Genomic DNA, 24,505 nt, shown 5'->3' with positions numbered 1-24,505 from the left:
ATGTATTGTGGAGCTCCTGTTCCTCTTATAGAATAGTAGCTCAAATGTATTGTGGAGCTCCTGCACCTAAATATGAACAGTACCGGTACCCAAAATGAGTATCGACTCCTATTTCAGTCCATGTCAAGCACTGGCACAGGAGAGATTTCTGCGAATACACATACACCGAGGCATGCAAACATGCACACACATGAATGGAGCATTACTTGCCTGGTGAGTTGTACACACACATTAGACAGAGGGTGGGGCGCCAGTAATTAATGGGCTCTGCTGTCAACTCGTCTGTCTCTCCTGCCCGGAACACGCACACCACACACTAATTCTCTCTCTTTTTCTCTCTCTCTCTCACACACTCACTCAGCCCTCCCGGATGATTCTCTCCTGCTTTCAGTGTCTTCATTTAAGAAACTGTATGATATTGACAATTTTTTTATGTGAGCTTCTGGATATCATTGGAAAATGGGTCTCTATTATTCTAAAAGAAATTGATGGTGATCACCTCATCTTTTGTCTTCATTTCATCATCCAGTCTGGAAGGAATAAAAGAAAACCAACATTTCATTTGTATTTCTACTGCTGTACCTGAAGATAATGAACTCTGTGCAAATGTTTTTCAACTTTAACTTTCATTTAACTTCAAATCCATTCATCACCTTTGCTTCTTGAATCCAAATAACCCACACGGACCTGGGAACCACACTTGGAATGGGACCTGGTCCCATGGAACTGACCAGAACAGAGCACGCCTAACGGGTTATTTACCAGGGGGTTACATCCCTGGTGATCCCATAGAGAGGGAGATGCCTTCCCTGAACCACAGAAACTAACACACACACAAACCTCATCCCCGGAGGTCCCAGAGCGATGCCTTCCCTCCACCACGGCGCCATCTTCCTCGGAGTCTTTCTCATCGCGACAGGCGGCTCCACTGCCTTTCTCACCTCCTCACAGGTGGGTACCATAAAGAGATACAATGTACAATCTATTATTATTACTGTTATGATTATGGTTAATAATAAAATAATTAAATGTATTATTATTACAGAGCCGCCTGCAGGCGTTCTCTCTGTGCTGTGTGGTGCTGGGAGCCGTCATGCTGATCCTGGGGCTTCTCTGGGCCATGAGTAACAAGCACCAGGTAGAGTACAGCCAGGGAGAGTACCCCAACTTCCCCCAATACCCCCACCAGGGAGAACACCCCAACTATCCCTACCCACACCCAGACCTCAACTACCCTGGCCGGTACGCCCATCCTGACCTGGGACATGTCCTCTTCAGCCCCCGTGGTCCTGTTGGACACTTCCCAGAGTCCCAGTCAGCCCTACTGCAGAGGTAACGCATCCTTCTTGAATTGTTATTGTTGAATTGAAAGTACATTAAAAGGTCAATGAAAGGTTACAATGCACTGTGCATGTACTGTAACTGTCCTTTATGTGTGTGTTTGTGTCTAGGACTGAGCACCAACGGCGAGGTGTGTATGGGGCTAATGATGTGGACTACCCCCCACTCAGCCCCCCTTCCCGCTACCCCCCCGGGCTGGGCCCCCCACCTCCCTACGAGGTCGCCATAAAGACCACCTGTAGCTCCACCCACCTGCGCCGCGCCTACTCAGACACACACCTGTCCTCGGAACCCCTGTTTGGCCGATCACGGGAGATCAGCTTTGAGGTGTGACATCACCAGACAGGCCCACACACTGCCTCCACCCACCACACTGGAGGAGGAATACTGTGGCCACACCCTTCACTCAGGCTCTTCCAATCAGCTGTCAGCCCATAGGAAAAGGCAGGAATAGGAGATTGCCCTAAAGCAACACTCTGAGCAGCATATTATCTGTCTGTCTTCAACAACCTGTAGTTGAGCATGTTTTCACAAGCTACCTTTTAAATGAGACATTGAGTTTGCCTGGTGCAAAGGAACCGATGGAATAGCCCAAAAGTGCAAACCACACTCAATGTCCGCAGTGCCTTTCCCTACCTCTGCTAGCTCTTTACATTATATGCATGTGTAACAGAATATAAAAGTTAAATACTATTTAATTTATGTAAAGTTCAGCAAAATAGTCTGAATACTTTAAATGATTTCATGTCATCTAATAGTCCTTTTGAAATCCAAATGTGATACATTAATGTGTCTGCGAGGACATCTAGTGGTCAGTCGACATGCTAGACAATTAAAACCATACAAATACCACATCCAGCCCCCTCCTAAAGGGTTTTGTCTAGCAGGGATACAGCTTCAGTCAACATAGAATTTTCTTAGCAGGTTTAAAGGCGACGCATGGTCAATCTGTTGTCTGCATTCGCCGTGCAGCATTTACGGTGAGACGGCCTCTGCAGAAATCAGGGCATTCATACTTCTTGTGCTTCGCGGATCAGCGCAGAGCTGTTGAGTAGAGCTGTTATGAAGTAAGTTGTCAAGGAAGTGAGTTTGTGTTTGTACAGGACCTCCCGCCCCCATCTACCGTCAACCAATCATGTCAATGCAGGACTATACAGCGCTGTATGGATCCCTCCACATTGTTACAACATTTGGGAGGCGCATGGCGATGCGGTATACAGCTCAATTTGGCCTCTTGCACGACTCCGGAGGCCACGAAATTGCGTCACACCCTCCAAATGGTGTCTCCTACCACATTTTCAGATCAAGCATATAATTTACGCAGCGGTTTAGGTTAATGTAGCAGGTTGTTAAGTTTAGGGAAAAGGTTAGCTAAAATAAAAAATATAACGTTTGACGTCAAATTTGACTAAAGCTGTATCCCATCTAGACATGACCCTTAAAGGCTCTGCATGGTCAATCTGTAACACATGATGACCCACCTGTTCTGCCACAAGGAGAATGTAGTATGCAGAAACAGGCTCCACATACACAATCAGCCCAGAGATGTATCTCCTTGGCTGATTAATGAATGAGTTATGGTACTTTATAAATGCACATATTGTTATTCTGTGCAATTTTGTTGTATAAGACTATGAATTTAGGAATTAGATTCCAAGGGCCTCATTTATCAATAATGCATAGGCACAAATCTGTGTGTAAATAATGCTTGGGATAATTTCCACGCAAAGTGTAAGATTTATCAATATGAACATTGGATTGAGGCTGCACAAATTTAAGCACAGCCATGACATTGGGTATGCACAGTGGCATGTGGTGGAATAAGGGAACTGCTTGTCAAGTGTAGAATGAGAAAAATATATGTTGAAAATGTGTAAAGTTGGGAGAGTAATCATTAAATCATTTTTTTTTATTCCATTGTATTTCCACTGAATTCATGCAACATACACTACATGACCAAAAGTATGTGGACACCTGCTCATCAAACATCTCATTCCAAAATTATGGGCATTAATATGGAGTTGGTCCCCTCTTTACTGCTATAACAGCCTACATTAATCTGGGAAGGCTTTCCACTAGATGTTGGAACATTGTTGCAGGGACTTGCTTCCATTCAGCCATGAGGATTAGTGAGCTCGGGCGATTAGGCCTGGCGTATTCCAATTCATCCCAAAGGTGTTTGATGGGGTTAAGGTCACGGTTCTGTGCAGGCTAGTCAAGTTCTTCCACACCAATCTCGACAAACACTTTCTGCATGCGCCTCGCTTTGTGCACAGGGGCATTGTCATGCTGAAACAGGAAAACTTTTGCCATAAAGCTAGAAGCACAGAATGTCATTGTATGCTGTAGCATTAAGATTTCCCTTCACTGGAACAAAGGGGCCTAGTCCAAACCATGACTGTCTTTTAGGGCTCCCGAGTGGGTCAGAAGTCTAAGGCACTGTATCTCAGTGCTAGAAGCATCACTACAGACCCTGGTTCGATCCCAGGCTGTATCACAATCGGACGTGATCGTGAGTCCCATAGGGCGGCACACAATTGTCTCAGCATCGTCTGGGTTGTGGGAGGGTTTGGCCGGCCTAGATAAATAAAGGTTAAATAAAAAAAATACAAATTCCCCGAACCAGGACTGCCAGATGGTGAAGTGTGATTCATCACTCGAGATAACTCGTTTCCACTGCTCCAGAGGCCAATGACAGTGTGCTTTACACCACTCCAACCGACGCTTGGCATTGCAGACCGTGATCTTAGGCATGTGTGCGTCTGCTCGGGCCATGGAAAGACATCTCATGAAGCTCCCGATGAACAGTTCTTGTGCTGACATTGCTTCCAGAGGCAGTTTGGAACTCGGTAGTGAGTGTTGCAACAGAGGACAGATGATTTTTCTGCGGTACATGCTTCAGCACTCGGAGGTCCCTTTCTGTGAGCTGTGTGGCCTACCACTTCCCGGCTGAACCGTTGTTGCTCCTAGAAGTTTCCACCTCACAATAACAGCACTTACAGTTGACCGGGGCAGCTCTAGCAGGGCAGAAATTGGATGAACTTAATTGTTGGAAAGGTGGCATTGCATTCTATGACGGTGCCATGTTGAAAGTCACTGAGCTCTTCAGTAAGATCATTCTACTGTGAATGTTTGTCTATGGAGATTGCATGGCTGTGTGCTCGACTTTATACTCCTGTCTTCAATGGATGTGGCTGAAATAACAACGAAATGGCACCGACAGAGAGAGCTGCCGTGCTTCTAGCTCTCAGGAAACTTTGCTGTACCTAGTTTTTTTAATTTATTATTTCTTACATTATTAGCCCAGAAGTTTTTTGGTGTTATTACATACAGCGGAGAAGAACTATTGGATATTAGAGCAGCTGTAACTCACCAGCTCTACCAGCATTACGACCAGGAACACGACTTTCCTGAATCGGATCCTTTGTTCGCACCCCCCAGGGCAAATTAACTGATTCCAGAGGCCAACCCAAAACACAGCTGGCAGAGGTACTCGGAGTGGTCTTCTAGTCCGACTTAGGTGCGCACACCACCCACCGCTTCCGAGAATATTACTCGCTAATGTTCAGTCTCTGGATAATAAAGTTGACAAACTCAGGGCGATGATTTCTTTCCAAAGAGACATCAGGGATTGTAACATACTCTGTTTCACAGAAACATGGCTCTTCCGGGATATACTGTTTGAGTCAGTCCAGCCAGTTGGGTTCTCAGTTCATCGCGGAGACAGGAATAAATATCTCTCCAGGAAGAAGAAGAAGGGGTGTATGTTTCATGATTAACGACTCATGGTGTGATTGTGATAACATACAGGAACTCAAGTCCTTTTGTTCACCTGACCTAGAATACCTCAATCAAATGCCGACCGTATTATCAAACAGTAATTACCCGTGCTAAGGACTATTCTACGCTTGTCTAACCAATCCGCGCTTCAAAATTGTTTTGATCACGCGGACTGGGATATGTTCCGGGTACCCTTCAACAATAACCTTGACGAATATACTGATACGGTGACTGAGTTTATCAGGAAGTGTATAGGTGATGTTGTACCCACTGTGACTATTGAAACCTACCCTAACCAAAAACCGTGGAGAGATGGCAGCACTCGTGCAAAACTGAATGCACGAACCACCGCGTTTAACCATGGCAAGGTGACTGTGAATATGGTTGAATACAAACAGTGTAGTTATTCCCTCCACAAGGCAATCAAACAGGCAAAATGTCAGTACAGAGACAAAGTGGAGTTGCAATTCAACGGCTCAGACACGAGATGAATGTGGCAGGGTCTGCAGACAATCACAGAGTTCAGTGTGTCAAATCGGAGGGCATGCTGTCCGGTCCTCTGGCAGTCTCTATGGGGGTGCCGCAGGGTTCAATCCTCGGGCCGACTCTTTTCTCTGTATATATCAATGATGTTGCTCTTGCTGCGGGCGATTCCCTGATCCACCTCTACGCAGACGACACCATTCTATATACTTCCGGCCCGTCCTTGGACACTGTGCTATCTAACCTCCAACAAGCTTCAATGCCATTCAACACTCCTTCCGTGGCCTCCAACTGCTCTTAAACGCTAGTAAAACCAAATGCATGCTTTTCAACCGTTTGCTGCCTGCACCCGCACGCCTGACCAGCATCACCACCCTGGATGGTTCCGACCTAGAATATGTGGACATCTATAAGTACCTAGGTGTCTGGCTAGACTGTAAACTCTCCTTCCAGACTCATATCAAACATCTCCAATCGAAAATCAAATCTATTTTTCTATAGCTTTCTATTCCGCAACAAAGCCTCCTTCACGCACGCCGCCAAACTTACCCTAGTAAAACTGACTATCCTACCAATCCTCGCCTTCGGCGATGTCATCTACAAAATTGCTTCCAACACTCTACACTCTACTCAGCAAACTGGATGCAGTTTATCACAGTGCCATCCACTTTGTCACTAAAGCACCTTATACCACCCACCACTGCGACTTGTATGCTCTAGTCGGCTGGCCCTCGCTACATATTCGTTGCCAGACCCACTGGCTCCAGGTCATCTACAAGTCCATGCTAGGTAAAGCTCCGCCTTATCTCAGTTCACTGGTCACGATGGCAACACCCATCCGTAGCACGCGCTCCAGCAGGTGTATCTCACTGATCATCCCTAAAGCCAACACCTCATTTGGCCGCCTTTCGTTCCAGTTCTCTGCTGCCTGTGACTGGAACGAATTGCAAAAATCGCTGAAGTTGGAGACTTTCATCTCCCTCACCAACTTCAAACATCTGCTATCTGAGCAGCTAACCGATCGCTGCAGCTGTACATAGTCTATCGGTAAATAGCCCACCCATTTTTACCTAACTCATCCCCATACTGTTTTTATTTATTTACTTTTCTGCTCTTTTGCACACCAATATCTCTACCTGTACATGACCATCTGATCATTTATCACTCCAGTGTTAATCTGCAAAATTGTAATTATTCACCTACCTCCTCATGCCTTTTGCACACAATGTATATAGACTCCCCTTTTTTTCTACTGTGTTATTGACTTGTTAATTTTTTACTCCATGTGTAACTCTGTGTTGTCTGTTCACACTGCTATGCTTTATCTTGGCCAGGTCGCAGTTGCAAATGAGAACTTGTTCTCAACTAGCCTACCTGGTTAAATAAAGGTTAAATAATTTTTTTAATTTTTTTAAACGGACAACAAAAGGAAAACCAGCCACGTCGCGGGCACCGACGTCTTGTTTCCAGATAATAAACACTTTCTTCGCCCGTTTTGAGGATAACACAGTGCCACCGGAGCGGCCCATTACCAAGGACTGTGGGCTCTCCTTCTCCGTGGCTGACGTAAGTAAGACGTTTAAGCATGTTAACCTCAAAAGGCTGCCGGCACTGACGGCATCCATAGCCGCATCCTCAGAGGATGCGCAGACCAGCTGGCTATTGACATATTCAATATCTTCTTTATCCCAGTCTGCTGTTCCCACATGCTTCAAGATTGCCTTCATAGACTTGAAATCACTGGCGACTTTAATAAATTGAACACTAGTCACTTTTATAATGTTTACATATTTTGCATTACTCATCTCATATGTATATACTGTATTCTATTATACTGTATCTTAGTCTATGCCGCTCTGACATTGCTTGTCCATATATTTATATATGCTTAATTCCATTCCTTTACTTAGATTTGTGTGTATTGGCCATATGTTGTGAAATTGTTAGATATTACTTCACTATCGCTAGAAACACAGGCATTTCGCTACACCCGCAATAACATCTGCTAAGCACTTGTATGTGACCAATAAAATTTGATTTGAAATAGCCAAATCCACTCATTTGAAAGGGTGTCCACATACACTATACATACAAAAGTATCTTGACCTGCCTTAGCCTATAATTTGACCACATGAGTGCATTTGTTAAGATAACAATCCATATAAAGTAGAATTTGTTAAATTAGAGGTAGGCCTGTGGGTGAAACTGAACTGTTGTTGACATACTGTAAAATACTGAGATAATGGGTAATCGAATTAGAGATAGATGATTTTGCTTTTGGAAGATTTGACCCATGCTGCATTTTCCAGAGACCTAATTTTTAGAGACAGGTGGGAGTTTTTCTGCAAAGTACAGATTGGCTCATCAGATATTGTTTCCCAAAACCAATGTTATATGATTTTTGTGGGGATTTAATACCTACTTTAAAAAAGGCAAACATATGCCATTCCGTTGTACATCCAAGTGATATCCACAACAGGTACCTTTCAAAACAGGCACTTTTCAACGGGAGCTTGCTGATCGGCATCTCACACCCCGCGATGAGCCAATGTTTTGTATGCAATCATCAGCAAAACTAACAGTAACATACAACAGTAGCTCCCAAATATGAACGGAGAAATAGACTCGCCCACATAAAATACAGTTGAAGTCGGAAGTTTACATACACTTTAGCCAAATAAATTTCAACTCAGTTTTTCACAATTCCTGACATTTAATCCTAGTAAAAATTCCACAGCCGTAGGTCAGATAGGCCTTAGGTCACCACTTTATTTTAAGAATGTGAAATGTCATAATAGTAGAGAGAAAGATTTATTTCAGCTTTTATTTCTTTCATCACATTCCCAGTGGGTCAGAAGTTTACATACACTCAATTAGTATTTGGTAGCATTGCCTTTAAATTGTTGAACTTGGGTCAAGTGTTTCAGGTAGCCTTCCAAAAGCTTCCCACAATAAGTTGGGTGAGTTTTGGCCCATTCCTCCTGACAGAGCTGGTGTAACGGAGTCAGGTTTGTAGGCCTCCTTGCTCGAACACGCTTTTTCAGTTCTGCCCCCAAAAATTCTATAGAATGGAGGTCAGGGCTTTGTGATGGCCACTCCAATAACTTGACTTTGTGGTCCTTAAGCCATTTTGCCACAACTTTGGAAGTATGCTTTGGGTCATTCTCCATTTGCGACCAAGCTTTAACTTCCTGACTGATGTCTTGAGATGTTGCTTCAATATATCCACAGAATTTTGTTTCCTCATTATGCCATCTATTTTGTAAAGTGCACCAGTCCCTCCTGCAGCAAAGCACCCCCACAACATGATGCTGCCACCCTTGTACTTCACGGTTGGGATGGTGTTCTTCAGCTTGCAAGCCTCCCCCTTTTTCCTCCAAACATAGCGATGATCATTACTTTCAAACAGTTCTATTTTTGTTTCATCAGACCAGAGGACATTTCTCCAAAAAGTACGATCTTGTCCCCATGTGCAGTTGCAAACCATAGTCCGGCTTTGTTATGGCAGTTTTGGAGCAGTGGCTTCTTCCTTTCTGAGCGGCCTTTCAGGTTATGTTGATATAGGACTCGTTTTACTGTGGATATAAACTGAGCAAAAAAAGAAATGTCCGCTCAATGTCAACTGTGTTTATTTTCAGCAAACTTAACGTGTAAATATTTGTATGAACATAATATTCAACAACTGAGACATAAACTGAACAAGTTCCACAGACATGTGACTAACAGAAATAGAATAATGTGTCCCTGAACAAAGGGGGGGTCAAAATCAAAAGTAACAGTCAGTATCTGATGTGGCCACCAGCTTCATTAAGTACTGCAGTCCATTCCTCCTCATGGACTGCACCAGATTTGCCAGTTCTTGCCATGAGATGTTACCCCACTCTTCCACCAAGGCACCTGCAAGTTCCTGGACATTTCTGGGAGGAATGGCTCAAGCTCTCACCCTCCGATCCAACAGGTCCCAGACGTGCTCAATGGGATTGAGATGCGGGCTCTTCACTGGCCATGGCAGAACACTGACATTCCTGTCTTGCGGGAAATCAGCCATACTGCTCATTCTGTGCGTGAAGGCATTGTCATGCTGGAGGGTCATGTCAGGATGAGCCCGCAGGAAGGGTACCACATGAAGGAGGAGAATGTCTTCCCTGTAATGCACAGCATTGAGATTGCCTGCAATGACAACAAGCTCAGTCCGATGATGCTGTGACACACCGCCCCACCTCCAAATCAATCCCGCTCCAGAGTATAGGCCTCGGTCTAACGTTCATTCCTTCGAAGATAAACGCGAATCCGACCATCACCCCTGGTGAGACAAAACCGCGACCCGTTAGAGAAGAGCACTTTTTGCCAGTCCTGTCTGGTCCAGTGACGGTGGGTTTGTGCCTGTGGGTGAAGTTGTTGCCGGTGATGTCTGGTGAGGACTTGCCTTAAAACAGTCCTACAAGCCCTCAGTCTAGCCTCTCTCAGCCTATTGTGGACAGTCTGAGCACTGATGGAGGGATTGTGCGTTCCTGGTGTAACCCAGGCAGTTGTTGTTGCTATCCTGTACCTGTCCCGCAGGTGTGATGTTCAGATGTACTAATCCTGTGCAGGTGTTGTTACACGTGGTCTGCCACTGCGAGAACGATCAGCTGTCCATCCTGTCTCTCTGTAGTGCTGTCTTAGGTGTCTCACAGTACGGACATTGCAATTTATTGCCCTGGCCACATCTGCAGTCCTCATGCCTCCTTTCAGCATGCCTAAAGCACGTTCAGGCAGATGAGCAGGGCCCTGGGAATCTTTCTTTTGGTATTTTCCAGAGTCATTAGAAAGGCCTCTTTAGTGTCCTAAGTTTTCATAACTGTGACCTTAATTGCCTACCGTCTGCAAGCTGTTCGTGTCTTAATGACCGTTCCACGGGTGCATGTTCATTAATTGTTTATGGTTCACTGAACAAGCATGGGAAACAGTGTTTAAACCCTTTACAATGAAGATCTGTGAAGTTATTTGGATTTTTACGAATTATCTTTGAAAGACAGGGTCCTGAAAAAGGGACGTTTCTTTTTTTGCTGAGTTTAGATACTTTTGTACCCGTTTCCTCCAGCCTCTTCACAAGGTCCTTTGCTGTTGTTCTGGGATTGATTTGCACTTTTCGCACCAAAGTATGTTAATCTCTAGGAGACAGAACGTGTCTCCTTCCTGAGCGGTATGACGGCTGCGTGGTCCCATGTTTATACTTGCGTACTATTGTTTGTACAAATGAACGTGGTACCTTCAGGTGTTTGGAAATTGCTCCCAAGGATTAACTAGACTTGGAGGTCCACAATTTTCTTCTGAGGTCTTGGCTGATTTATTTTGATTTCCCCATGATGTCAAGCAAAGAGGCACTGAGTTTGAAGGTAGGCCTTGAAATACATCCACAGGTACACCACCTCCAATTCACTCAAATTATGTAAATTAGCCTGTGAGAAGCTTCTAAAGCCATGACATAATTTTCTGGAATTTTCCAAGCTGTTTAAAGGCACAGTCTACTTAAGTGTATGTAAACTTGTGACCCACTGGAATTGGGATACAGTGGATTATAAATGAAAAAATCTGTCTGTAAACAATTGTTGGAAAAATTACTTGTGTCATACACAAAGTAGATATCCTAACTGACATGGTTAAACTATAGTTTGTTAATTTGTGGAGTGGTTGAAAAATGAGTTTTAATGACTCCAACATAAGTGTATGTAAACGTCTGACTTCAACTGTATATCCCCAGACAATTTCAACTATGTAAACAGGTTTCCATGCTTAATGTGCAAGTGATAGGTTATGTGACGTGCAAAAAGACGCTGCTGAATATGGTGGCCAGGTGTAACGCACTGCTCGGTTATTCTACAGAACAGCAATGTTAGCATGTTTTTATTTTTACTGGTCACGCCACAACTGAGCGAACCCCAAAAAACATTTTGGTTTTACTCAATCTCTGATACTAGCACCTCTATTTCTGTCTTGGAAAAGTGTTTTTTTTTCTTCGCTTTGTTTGGTTGCGCGTTGAATTTCATGTTACGACGTTATATATTCCCCCAATACAAAGAAAACACTTCAAAACACAATCATCTTTGAAATGCAAGAGAAAGACCATCATGTATTATTCCAGCCCATGTGCAATTTAGATTTTGGACACTAGATGGCAGCAGTGTCTGTACAAAGTTCCAGACTGATCCAATGAACCATTGCATTTCTGTTCAAAATTTTGCATCAAGACTGCCCAACTGTGCCTAATTTGTTTAACTTTTCATGTACAAAATTGTGCACTCTCCTCAAACAATAACATGGTATTATTTCACTGTAATAGCTACTGTAAATTGGACAGTGCAGTTAGATTAACAAGAATGTAAGCTTTCTGCCAATATCAGTTATGTCTATGTCCTGGGAAATGTTCATGCTACTTACAACCTTATGCTAATCGCATTAGCCTAAATTAGCTCAACCGTCCTGTAAGGGACCCACCAATTCTGAAGAAGTTTTAAAATGGGTGATTTTGACCAAATGGTTAATTTGGGGCGTTTCCGAAATGCAACTACCCAAGGTCGTGCACAACCACTGAGGCTAAGAACAATTTTTATTTATCAATGGTTCTCCCCTTCTGGTGTGCGTCTGACGCTAGTAGGATTGTTTGATAAATCACAAATGTTATATGCGTATGAACTTCCTAAATACCGTTCGGGAGTAGTATTTTAGAATAGTTTCTACGCAACGTTACATTGATAAATGAGGCTCCAGGTTAGGCTCTCTCGATCAACACATTCTGGTAATAGAGATGACTGACTGGCCAGTCAATCATCACATTTTAATCATTGAAGATTATAGGTTTGCTTGTTCACTGAAACAATTTGAACCAAAGTTATCTGCTTCAGAGATAATAACCTACACTGTCCAACTAATTGAAAATGAGTCTATGGATAATTAATTACACCACACAATAGGAATGGCATATATCCTCCCCCCTCCTCACACAGCTTCGTCTAGATAAATCAACAGCCAAACATGTTTTTGATAAAACACTGACGATATCCAGATCTTTCTCTTCCCCACCACTGCCCCACCCTGTCTCTCTCCGTCCCCGCCCCCTCTCTCTGTCTTGATCCTTTCCTCCTACGGTCACCGAATAACATTCAGAAACCGACTTCCTTTTACCACGCGCAGGGGCTGTGTGACTACCGGGGGCGAGTGTCCTGCCCTGCCCACAACTCGACACACATTCAATGTCGACCGCGATGCAACGTTATAACGGATTTAAAGGATCGATCAAGATTACCTCTGGCAAAGCAAACGGGATGAGTTTTAAATTATAGTCTCGGTCGAGTAGAATCATTTGATTCTTGAGATTCTTACATTTTGTTTAGATAACAATCACAGCCCCGCAAGCCACATGGAAAGCATAAAGGAAGATAAACTAGTTGAAGAGATTAGTAAAAAAACTACGGAGATGTATAGAAACTAAATAATACTATCCTTCCTTTATCCCCGGCTGGGCAACTGGAAGCTTCTTCAGAAGGTAAAATGGTATGCCCTAGTTCAATCAACAAGTGATCATCTGATAACTCTCTAACCCTCTTTGATATCTCAATTTAAATTCAATTTAAAGGGCTTTATTGGCATGGAAAGCACATGTTTACATTGCCAAAGCAAGTGAAATTGACAAGAAACACATGGGAAATAAACAATACAAAATTAACAATAAACATTACACTCATCCATCTTTCTCTCTCTCCCCTGCAGATTGTGTATGATGGTGTTGCAGGAGGAGTGTAGTGTGTGTGAGCCAAGTCAGGGAGTAACTCCAGGCAGACAGAGGGAGAGAAGGAGGCCATCTCCCCAGGGCATGCTGCTATCTCTAGGCCCAGTGATGATGGTAGGAGGGTGCAGATTTCTAGCTGTGTGTGTCTTTTTTTGTTAACAAGTATATAGATGGTGTCCTGGCTTACTGTATGTATGTATGTATGTATGTATGTATGTATGTAGGTAGTAGGGGGTTTCCTGACTCTGCAAGGTCCAGCCCTCTGGCTGGGGGTGCTGATGGCGGTTACCGGAGCGACACTGACCACCGCGGGACTCTGTATTGTCATGACAACGCTACAGGTGTTGGACGTACCTGGACACTTCCTGTTACACCCCCGCACAGGAACACGCTACAGCCCGCACCAGGCCCTGGCCATCCAGAGGTAAACACACACAGGGCTGTTACGGCAGTCATGAGTCATGACCACAGTAAATTTTCACGTGACTGTTGAGTCACGGTAATCTCCTCTTATGCACTCCTCGTGTTGTCTATTTTTCATCTGTTGTTTCTCTCTGCATTGTTGGGAAGGGCCCCGTAAGTAAGCATTTCACTGTTAGTCTTCACCTGTTGTTTAGGAAGCATGCGACAAATAACATTTTTTGATTTGATTTGACATGCATTGGTAGTACCAAACACACTGACGACCATCAGGTCCTAATGGCCTGGTACTTTATTGTACCTGTAACCAGTCAGACATCAATGCATATGCAATCAAAAATCACATCAAACTCATCATCAAAACAGTATTTTACGTTTAAAACTCACCTCAATGTGATTGATCAATTTGAAGAAAGAAGTTCAACAACAGGTTGAAACTGAGTGGAAAACATGGTCCATGTGGGTGTGGTTTCAAAGCCTAACACAAGGAAATGGACAGCCCTTTCTAAGGTGAGGATTAATTAAAAACATACGTATATTAGAGCTTATGTATACACATAGGCCTATATATGAGCCCAAGCCTGAACCCCCCCCCCCCCCCCCAAATTAAAATAATCATTGTGCCGTACGTTACACAATGCATAGCCTATCGCATATTACGCACAGCAGAAAAACAAAACAAAATAACAGATTTAAGATGTTTTGGTACATAATTGGTCTAGCCTATACTCCAAAATCAAACAAATTCTAGTAATCGCCTTTGAGTGTGGACTGTATTATTATGCATACTGGATGGTGTCACCCTGATCCGTTTCACCTGTCTTTGTGATTGTCTCCACCCCCGTCCAAGTGTCGCCCATCTTCCCCGTTATACCCTGTGTATTTATACCTGTGTTCTCTGTTTGTCTGTTGCCAGTTCATCTTGTTTGTCAAGCCTACCAGCATTTTTTTTGTTGTCAGGTCCTGCTTTTCCTCAGTCTCTCTTTTCTCGTCCTCCTGGTTTTTGACCCTTGCCTGTCCTGACCCTGTACCCACCCGCCTGACCTCTCTGCCTGCCCCCGAGCCTGCCGTCCTGTACCTTTGCCCCACCTCTGGATTACCAACCTCTGCCTGACCTGACCCTGCCTGCGGTCCATGGTTACTTTGACACGGTCTGCATCTGGGTCTTACCTTGATACCTGATAGATGGACTGGTTACCTTATGCAACGCTCTAGACTATCCATGAGTTTGGGAAAGAATGTATAGGGCTAAGCGATGCGGTTGGTTCATTGATTGTGCAGGGTGGTTTACAGAGTTAGCTTACAATTATAGTGAAATTGTATTGGACATTTTCCTTTCCGAGCGCACTGTCAACAGTTAAATATTTTAACTGTGAAAACATGTTACTATCAATGTTCCCATACAGATTTCACTTGGTTTCCAAAATTAAGCACTGGGTAGCTGCAGGAACAGGGTTTGAGAGCCCATGGCATACAGAGTTTGGGCAGAATATCACCTGTCGAGAGGCTGCATGCGCCTCAAACAGTGGTTGATGGAAGGATTAAATTAACCAGAATAGCTTACCCTTCCTGATTGAAAAACTAACCAGCAGGAAAGTGGCCTCCATTCACTATTCCAGTGCATACAGAGTGAATGTCTTTTTCCCTCTGCCTCTGTTCTTGCCTATTTGATAATGGGCCAATCTAAATCTAAACGAATTTGACATATTAGTGAAGACAAGATTAAATTGAAAATATGACCACTTGATGAGAGAACAGCTGTGCAGCCTGAGACAAGGAACAGAGCACAAGCTATTTTTGTGACTTTCTCAAATCATCAATAGCCTATAGGCGCATCATGCAGCCAATATAAACTCAGCAAAAAAGAAAACGGCCCTTTTTCAGGACCCTGTCTTTCAAAGATAATTCGTAAAAATCCAAATAACTTCACAGATCTTCATTGTAAAGGGTTTAAACACTGTTTCCCATGCTTGTTCAATGAACCATAAACAATGAATTAATATACACCTGTGGAACGGTCGTTAAGACACTAACAGCTTACAGACGGTAGGCAATTAAGGTCACAGTTATGAAAACTTAGGACACTATAAAGAGGCCTTTCTACCGACTCTGAAAAACACCAAAAGAAAGATGTCCCTGCTCATCTGCGTGAACGTGCCTTAGGCATGAGGACTGCAGATGTGGCCAGGGCAATAAATTGCAATGTCCGTACTGTGAGATGCCTAAGACAGCGCTACAGAGAGACAGGACGTACAGCTGATCGTCCTCGCAGTGGCAGACCACATGTAACAACACCTGCACAGGATCGGTACATCTGAACATCACACCTGCGGGACAGGTACAGGATGGCAACAACAACTGCCCAGGTTACACCAGGAATGCACAATCCCTCCATCAGTGCTCAGACTGTCCGCAATAGCTAGAGAGAGGTTGGACTGAGTTCTTGTAGGCCTGTGGTAAGGCAGGCCCTCACCAGACATCACCGGCAACAACGTCGCCTATGGGCACAAACCCACCGTCACTGGACCAGACAGGACCTGCAAAAAGTGAGAAAGTGAAAAAAGGGAAGTTGCAGGTGCCTTGGTGGAAGAATGGGGTAACATCTCATATCAAGAACTGGCAAATGTGGTGCAGTCCATCAGGAGGAGATGCACTGCAATACTTAATGCAGCTGGTGGCCACACCAGATCATGACTGTTACTTTTGATTTTGACCAGGGACACATTATTCTATTTCTGTTAGTCACATGTCTGTGTTGAATCTTGTTATGTTCATACAAATATTTGCACATGTTAAGTTTGCTGAAAATAAACGCATTTGACAGTGAGAGGATGTTTGTTTTTGCAGGTTTGTATCATTCACAATTAAATTAGCCAAATATCTCTAAATCTAGCGTATAGGACCTGTTTCAAAGGATCACTTTTACGCTCAATATAGCCACTTCATATGCGCAGTTGCTCCAGAATGGGAAAAATATCCTTTATTTTATTCAGCTATAATCAATTATAATTTTACTATAAAATCGAATAATATAAAATAATGGCACGGAATTTACAAGCATATCTTACCTGCTAAATGAACAAGCATATCTTACCTGCCAAATGAACAAGCATATGGCATGGCACATGGCCTACTGTATGTTATCTGGCTAACTCATTCTGTTCTTCTGAAATACATTATATTCATATCATAATGTTTCTGTAGACCTGACTAAAATAAATAATTGATTTATTGTGATGTGTATTAAATTGATTTATTATACTTCCAAAGGTGCGCATCAGCGGCTTGTATGTGTGAAGGCCTGGAGAGGCTAAATGTGTTTGTTCATTAACGGTCAATAACAGTGAGCAGGATGGACAGGAGATAAGGATTCTTGGAGACAATGAAACAATGTGATTTGAGCGACATGGGAGTTTGTCACTATATGTCAAGGTACTTTATAATCCGTCTCTCTCTCCCTAGGAGGTTGGACCGGATACGTAGAGAGATGTCAGAGGACTCTGTGCGAGTGACCCCCTCTCTACACCTCCCCTTGTCCCCCACCCCTCCTCCCTGGGACCTGGAGGCACCCCCCTCCTACGACTCTGTCATGAAGAGCCGAGGTCCTTCTGACCTCTGAGGGCTAGGATGGGACTACTGTTCTTTGACTCTGGTGTATTCCCTTGCTGCCATTACACAGTGAGCTAAATAAAGCCCACCCGTGCTGGGAGAGAAGTTGTTTGGGAATGGAGGGGAACGCAGAGGCTGTAAGGGGTTTAACCCACCAACATTGTTTACATACTTGTTTAAAGAATGAGTGCGTTATAATGCTGCTATTAAGACTACTACAGCGTAATACACTGCACTCCTATTATGTAATTTAGAAAAAATAACTTTTTTCAACTTTACACCACCTAAAATTGTTGTTGCTGCTGTTACTTGTTAGTATAAGACCGCCCGGCAGCCATATATTTTGACTTTGTAGTGGCATCGTGCTACACCAGGCGACAAGCCCAGCACTAAGCCTTCACTACCAGCCTCAATGGAGCCAGCCTTTAAAACCCCAATCTGACTTTCTTGCGGCCTTGGACTCCATTAGCTGTGTCTGTGACTGTGGAGGGAGTTAAGTGTCATTCCCTAGTGTGAGTGAGAAGGTGTGTGTGTCTGTGTGTGTGTGTATGTATGTATGTGTGAGTGAGTGTGATATAGCGAGTGTGTGTGCTTCTGTGGTCTTGTATGCACCACTGATTCTGATTTGTTTTTCCTTTGTTGGGTTTACAGGTACAATATTACAATTAATATAATTTTCACTGATTTGCTTTTTTGACAATGTAATAAAATTTGGGCAGAGATGATTTCAACCAGAAGTGCCTTGTTGTTACAGTAGTAAACGCTTGTAACAGTTTTTTTCTCTCTCTCTTCATTTTTAAAATGGGATGTCATGATCAACTTTAGTAAATGATTAACCAAAGATCTCTGAGTCGTTTGTGTCTCAGATGTGTTAAGGTATTGTTATATCATGCCATGCATTCGGAGGTATTCAGACCCCTTGACCTTTTCTACATTTTGGTACGTTACCGCCTTATTCTAAAATTGATTAAATAGTTTTTCCCCCTCATCAATCTACACACAATACCCCATAATGGCAAACAGATTTTTAAACATTTTGACCAAATGAATAAAAAAAAAAAAAACTGAACTAACACATTTACATAAGTATTCGGACCCTTTAGTCAGTACTTTGTTGAAGCACCTTTGGCATTGATTACAGCCTTGAGTCTTCTTGGGTATTACGCTACAAGCTTGGCACACCTGTATTTGGGGAGCTTCTCCCATTCTTCTCTGCAGATCCTTTCAAGCTCTAAGGTTGGATGGGGAGCGTCGTTGCACAGCTATTTTCAGGTCTCTCCAGAGATTTTCGATGGGGTTCAAGTCCGGGCTCTGGCTGGGCCACTCAAGGACATTTATATACTTGTCCCAAAGCCATTCCTGCGTTGTCTTGGCTGTGTGCTTAGGGTCGTTGTCCGGTTGGAAGGTGAACCTTCGCCCCCCAGTCGGAGGTCCTGAGCGTCTGGTGCAGGTTTTCCTCAACGATCGCTCTGTACGCTCTGTGCTCCGTTCATCTTTCCCTCGATCCTGACTAGTCTCCCAGTCCCTGCCGCTGAAAAACATCCCCACAGCATGAGGCCCCCATGCTTCACCGTAGGGCTGGTGCCAGGTCTCCTCCAGAGGTGATGCTTGGTATTCAGGCCAAAGAGTCTAATCTTAGTTTCACCAGACCAAAGAATCTTATTTCTCATGGTCTGATAGTCCTTTAGGTGCCTTTTGGCAAATTCCAAGCGGGCTGTTATGTGCCTTTTACTGAGGAGTGGCTTCTGTCTGACCACTCCACCATAAAATCCTGATTGGTTGAGGGCTGCAGAGATGGTTGTCCTTCTGGAAGGTTCTCCCATCTCCACAGAGGAACCCTGGAGTTCTGTCAGAGTGACCATCGGTTTCTTGGTCACCTCCTTGACTAAGGCCCTTCTCCCCCGATGGCTCAGTTTGGCCGGGCAGCCAGCTGTTGGAAGAGTCTTTGTCGTTCTAAACTTCTTAAATTTAAGAATGATGGAGGCCACTGTGTTCTTGGGGACCTTCAATGCCTAAGACATTTTTTGGTACCCTTCTCCAGAAGTGTGCCTCGACACAATCCTGTCTCGGAGCTCTACGGACAATTCCTTCGACCCAATGGCTTGGTTTTTGCTCTGACATGCACTGTCAACTGTGGGACCTTATATAGACAGGTGTGTGCCTTTCCAAATCATGTAAATCAATTGAATTTACCACAGGTGGACTCCAATCAAGTTGTAGAAACAGCTCAAGGATGATCAATGGAAACAGGATGCACCTGAGCTCAATGTCGAGTCTCATACCAAAGGGTCTGAATACCTATGTAAGTAAGGTATTTCAGTTTTTTTTTAATAAATGTGCAAAAAATTCTAAAACCTGCTTTTTCACTTTGTCATTATGGGGTATTGTGTGTAGATTGATGAGGGAAAAAATATTTAATCAATTTTAGAACAAGGCTGTAAACGTAACAAAATGTGGAAAAAGTGAAGGGGTCTGAATACTTTCCGAATGCACTGTATGTTTGCTCAGTTTCTTTGTTCTGTTCTAACCTCAGTTACACTTGAAGTAAATGCTTTCAAGGAGAGAGAGAGAGATAAAGGGGAGAGGAAAATAGGACGGTGGAGAAGGAGTTGTGGGCCTCCTAGCAGAGTGACAGCCTTCTCCCCTTCATCTCTCCTTGAGAAAGCATTTACTTCAAGTAGAACTGGAGGTAGGACAAGGTGACCCACCACTGGCCGATCTAGAAGAAAAAGAAACGCACACCTATTAAGACGAGGTGCTGGCTAGCGGAGTAGAAACTTGAAAATAAAAGAGAACTGCACACTCTAGGAGCTCAGATGGAAAAATGTAATACCAACATTGACAGCCAAGCTGTCTTCATCAGGGTATACCCACCACTGGCCACCACACAAACATTGTATTATTCTTGTGGGGACCAAACAATTGATTCCCATTCAAAATCATAGTTTCCCTAACCTAACCTTAAGCCTTAAATAGCATTTTTCCTTGTGAGAGCTGGCAAAATATCCACACTTGTCAGAACTGTACTTGTTTTACTATCCTTGTGAGGATTTCTGATCCCCACAAGGATAGTAAAACCACACACACACAGTCTTGTATAACTGACCTTGTTGGGACAAACAACTCAGTCCCATTCAAAATTCAATTTTCCCTAACCCAAAAACCTAACCCTAGAAATAGCATTTGACCTTGTGGGGACTAACAAAATGTCCCCAGTTGGTCAGATTTTTGTTTGTTTACTATTCTTGTGGGGACTTCTGGTCCCCACAAGTATACTTAAAAACGTCCACATGCACACACCTTATTCTGTCTGCAGGCTGTAATAACCAGCAGAGTGGAACTCTGTTGCTGAATTACAAATCTTGAACCTCCTTCTTTCCCTCACCTTCAGTAGTATCTGACCCAGAGCATAACATAGCCTTAGCTAAGCTCCATACCAAGGTGGAGTGGGTTTGGTTCAGACTTCATTGGTCAGAGTAGCAGCATGGTGGAGGGTAAGCCGTATCGGTATGGTCTGATCGCGGCGGGGATGTGTGTGTTGTTAGTCGGTCTGTTCGTTATGACTCAGGAGCGACCTCACATCTACGCAACACTCTGCTCTCTGGGGATCACCATGGTCACCCTTGGCACCGCGTGGAGCCTCTGCCAGTGCTACCCTAAGGTAAGAACAGGTGTGTGTGTGTATGTTCAAGTTTAAACTTACCTCAGGGAGACAACCTTTCCTAGATAATCGATCCCCCTAACAGGTGTGGCAAATCAAGAAGCTGATTAAACAGTATGATCAAAGGGACAATAAAAGGGCACTCTAAAATGTGCAGTTTTGTCACACAACACAATGCCTCAGACGTCTCAAGTTGAGGGAGTGTGCAATTGGCATGCTGACTGCAGAAATGTTCAATAGAGCTGTTGCCAGAGAGGATTCTACCATAAGCCGCGTCATTTTATAGAATATGGCAGTACATCCAACTTGGCCGTACAACCGCAGACTACGTGTAACCACGCCAGCCCAGGACCTCCACATCCGGCTTCTTCACCTGCAGGATCATCTGAGGAGAGGGAGGGGGGTGCTAAGGAGTATTTCTGTCTTTACTAAAGCCCTTTTGTGGGGGGAAAAAAATAATTCTGATTGGCTGGGCCTGGATCCCCAGTGGGTTGGCCTATTCCCACCCATGGCTGCGCCCTGCCAGTCATGTTAAATCCATAGATTAGGGCCTAAATCATTTATTTACATTGACTGATTTACTTCTCTAAACTAACTCAGTAAAATCTTTGAAATTGTAGCATGTTACATTTATATTTTTGTTCAGTATAGTAGCAGGACGTGCGGTCTGTCTCCACTCGGTCTCTCCCAGAGCCATACTAAACACAGAATGAGTGTGCATGGAATAAACAAACAGGGTCATTAAATCTGTGTTTGCTTGTCAGGTGGTGTTGATCTCTCAGAGCCTGGAGGAGAGGGGAGCCAGGGACAGCATGGATGCTGCTGCAGGCGAGAAAAACATCAGGTACTGTATACACACACACATATATACACACACTCCAGTAATATACTAATATGTAGTATTACTAGGAATTAATGTGATCATGAATGTATGTTTATGTGATGGAGCATTGAGATACAAGACTGACGTATCTCCCACTTCTCTCTCAGTGTTACACTGGCTGGTTTCCATGATAACAAGGTCAGCCCTGCCCTGTCTGTCCCTCTGGTCCTCCAGCTCCACTCTTCCCACAGCTGTCCCATACTACACCTGGCTTGACCTGAAATAAACATCTTTTATGGATTTTATATTTTACTGTGATCACTCCTGTTTCACAGACACACAAAGAACAAGACAAAGTTTACAAAAAGGTTGGGCATTCCAGTTTATTTTATATCAAATTTCCCCATAATCAAACTGATGTACAAATGAAAACTGGGTTTCAACATGAATGATGCTCAAAGCAGAATGAGACAGAATAAAAATCTGGATCCATATCAATCTGTAATTCCATCCCACCCTCCCCCCTTACTACACACCACAGATGGTACTGTTCTGAGAAGTACTACAGGTGCTGTTGAGGGTCAAACTGAGCAGTAGGCTCTGAGTGAGGAGTGCTGTGTCACTGGCACACCAGACCTAGAACACACCTGAAAGCTCTGACACAGCCTTCTAAGACCAGGATGAGGGCCCGGTCAGTCTGCTGGTCAATACACAGCATGGTAACATACACACAGTTCATTATAGCAAGTCATCTGTTGCCAGGTAGGGGATTGGTGTGAGAGGGACAAGGGATGCTTAAAAATGGCACTGACAGAGGGCTGCCTCGCTTCGAGCTCTTAGGAAACTTTGCATTTCACTACACCCACAAAAACATCTGCTAAACACGTGTATGTGACCAATAAAATGTGATTTCAGAGAGGTGAGGGGAGTTGGGAGATGAAGGCACTAGAATTCTCCCAGGGGTTAGGTCAAGAGGTTAGTGGTCAGAGGTCCAGGTGGGGTGGGGTTTGGTATCAGAGCTTAGGGGTCAGAGGTTATGCCCCTCTGTGTCCAAAGGCAAACCTGAACAGACAAAGATAAAAAGGCAAAAAAAGAAAAACCCAGCACCAAATAATAATGATAAAGCAGAGTATGGTGTGTGTGTACATATATAAATAAAAAAAGAGGGGAAGACAGTGTGCGTGTATTTCATTGGCACCCAAAGTAAAACTTGCTCCTGATCTCTCCTCTGGTTGGCACGATGACCTTCTCTCTGGTGTGTGTGTCACAGGGCAGTGGTGGTGGCATAAGTACAGCGACGTCAGGAGAAACCAAAAACAAAGAAATTAAAATACCTAAAATCCAGCGCTGTGATTCGCTGTAAGGGGAGGGGATGAGAGAGCGCTGAATGATTGGTTGGTTTGGTTCCGTTCGTGTTCTAGAACCCTCCGTAGACTGCGCCATTCCTAGATACCACTGTGGTTACCAGAGCAACAGACATAGCCATAGCGTGTTCTCTACGGTGGCATCGGCTGTGTGTACTGTGTGTGTGTGTGTGTAACAAGCTGAAAACTAAGTTTGGTGTGATAAGAAGTGCTAACACCAAAAGAAAGACAGGTGCGTGTGTTGAGGATGGTTAAGCTGCTCTAGCGAACCTGATCACTATTGCTCTACTCCACTATAGACTGGGGTGGACTATAAAGTGCATACATAAAAACCCTGGTTAAACGTGTGTGTGTGTGTGTGTGTGTGTGGTGTTCTTCCAGAGCAGGTCATACCGCGGGCTCACACATACACACATCTACAGAGTGGAGCACAGGAGACTTTAAAATATTATCTTACATTTCAAATTACAGCTATCGAACAGATCTTTACAATAATGAATATGGTCTGTTTAGTTACATTGCCAAATATGAGCAACAACTTACAAAACAAACCCATCCCTTCCTTGTGTGTGGCTACATCTGAAATGACACCCTTTTGCCGATACAGTCTAGTACCACTGGCCGTCACTGAACCTTTGGCCCAAAGTAGTGAACTACAAAGGCAAAGGGGTGAACTTTCTGACTCAGCCAGTAAGAGAAGAATAAACTGCACTGTAACCCATTAGTCTGGTCTCTAAACTCTCCTCCAGCTCTGATTCCATTAGTCTGGTCTCAAAACTCTCCTCCAGCTCTGATTCCATTAGTCTGGTCTCAAAACTCTCCTCCAGCTCTGATTACATTAGTCTGGCCGGAAGTCACTCAAGATATTTCACGCATCGCATCCTTTGTTGCTCCGCCAACCAGGCTGTAGCGGGCCTCTCCCTCAAAACTCTGGCCAATCAGGTGAAAAGCAGTCTTTTGATTGGTTGTCTGGAGCCTTCTCTCAATTGGAGCGATTGTGTCTGGTAGGAGAAGCTAAGGGTCGACATCCTCCAGATCACTCTTTGAATCACCGAGCATCATGGGAGACTCGGAACCCTGAGATAAAGAGAGAGGGGAGAGGGAGAGATTACAGGAGACGTGACATCTCAGAGTAAGAGATCTTTATGAAACCGATTCATACAACACTCTTCAGCCAAGATTTTGAGCTCAGCCCAGTCCTGAGAAGTGACAATACCCTGACAAGGCTCTATTCTAGGACCGCTACTGAGCTCTTC

At 43.9% G+C, this 24,505-nt stretch overlaps 3 protein-coding genes across 8 annotated transcripts in view; 2 read left to right on the top strand and 1 right to left on the bottom strand.

Annotated features, from left to right (window-relative positions):
- The first annotated feature begins 527 nt into the window (after positions 1-527).
- si:dkeyp-51f12.2 (uncharacterized protein LOC100151460 homolog) lies at positions 528-3,221 on the top strand. Its single transcript, XM_036969363.1, has 3 exons — positions 528-951; positions 1,046-1,332; positions 1,452-3,221. The coding sequence occupies exons 1-3, from the start codon at positions 865-867 to the stop codon at positions 1,672-1,674; spliced, it is 597 nt and encodes a 198-aa protein (XP_036825258.1). The 5' UTR covers positions 528-864; the 3' UTR covers positions 1,675-3,221.
- Positions 3,222-20,765: 17,544 nt separating this feature from the next.
- Positions 20,766-22,190, top strand: bsnd (barttin CLCNK type accessory subunit beta). The gene is made up of 3 exons (XM_021599323.2): positions 20,766-21,062; positions 21,827-21,906; positions 22,053-22,190. Exons 1-3 carry the CDS (start codon positions 20,886-20,888, stop codon positions 22,159-22,161), a joined length of 366 nt encoding a protein of 121 aa, XP_021454998.2. The 5' UTR covers positions 20,766-20,885; the 3' UTR covers positions 22,162-22,190.
- A 52-nt stretch (positions 22,191-22,242) lies between these two features.
- Positions 22,243-24,505, bottom strand: part of usp24 (ubiquitin specific peptidase 24) — a 52,807-nt gene continuing 50,544 nt past the window's right edge. For all 6 annotated transcript variants that reach the window (XM_036969176.1, XM_036969179.1, XM_036969180.1 and 3 more), the window contains one exon: positions 22,243-24,326. In XM_036969176.1, coding sequence (XP_036825071.1) covers positions 24,264-24,326 — 63 coding nt within the window. In that variant the 3' untranslated portion in view covers positions 22,243-24,263. The remainder of the gene's footprint in view (positions 24,327-24,505) is intronic.

This window comes from Oncorhynchus mykiss, chromosome 30 (genome assembly GCF_013265735.2).
Source record: "Oncorhynchus mykiss isolate Arlee chromosome 30, USDA_OmykA_1.1, whole genome shotgun sequence".
Classification (NCBI taxonomy): Eukaryota; Metazoa; Chordata; class Actinopteri; order Salmoniformes; family Salmonidae; genus Oncorhynchus; species Oncorhynchus mykiss.
This window is presented reverse-complemented; position numbering and strand designations above follow the sequence as displayed.

Excerpts from the sequence above, each read along its gene's own strand:
- bsnd (XM_021599323.2), top strand. The coding sequence starts at position 20,886 with ATGGTGGAGGGTAAGCCGTATCGGTATGGTCTGATCGCGGCGGGGATG. Across the intron at positions 21,063-21,826 it reads TCTGCCAGTGCTACCCTAAG|GTGGTGTTGATCTCTCAGAG; the intron begins GTAAGAACAGGT and ends TTTGCTTGTCAG. Across the intron at positions 21,907-22,052 it reads GCAGGCGAGAAAAACATCAG|TGTTACACTGGCTGGTTTCC; the intron begins GTACTGTATACA and ends CTTCTCTCTCAG.
- si:dkeyp-51f12.2 (XM_036969363.1), top strand. The coding sequence starts at position 865 with ATGCCTTCCCTCCACCACGGCGCCATCTTCCTCGGAGTCTTTCTCATC. Across the intron at positions 952-1,045 it reads CCTTTCTCACCTCCTCACAG|AGCCGCCTGCAGGCGTTCTC; the intron begins GTGGGTACCATA and ends TTATTATTACAG. Across the intron at positions 1,333-1,451 it reads CAGTCAGCCCTACTGCAGAG|GACTGAGCACCAACGGCGAG; the intron begins GTAACGCATCCT and ends GTTTGTGTCTAG.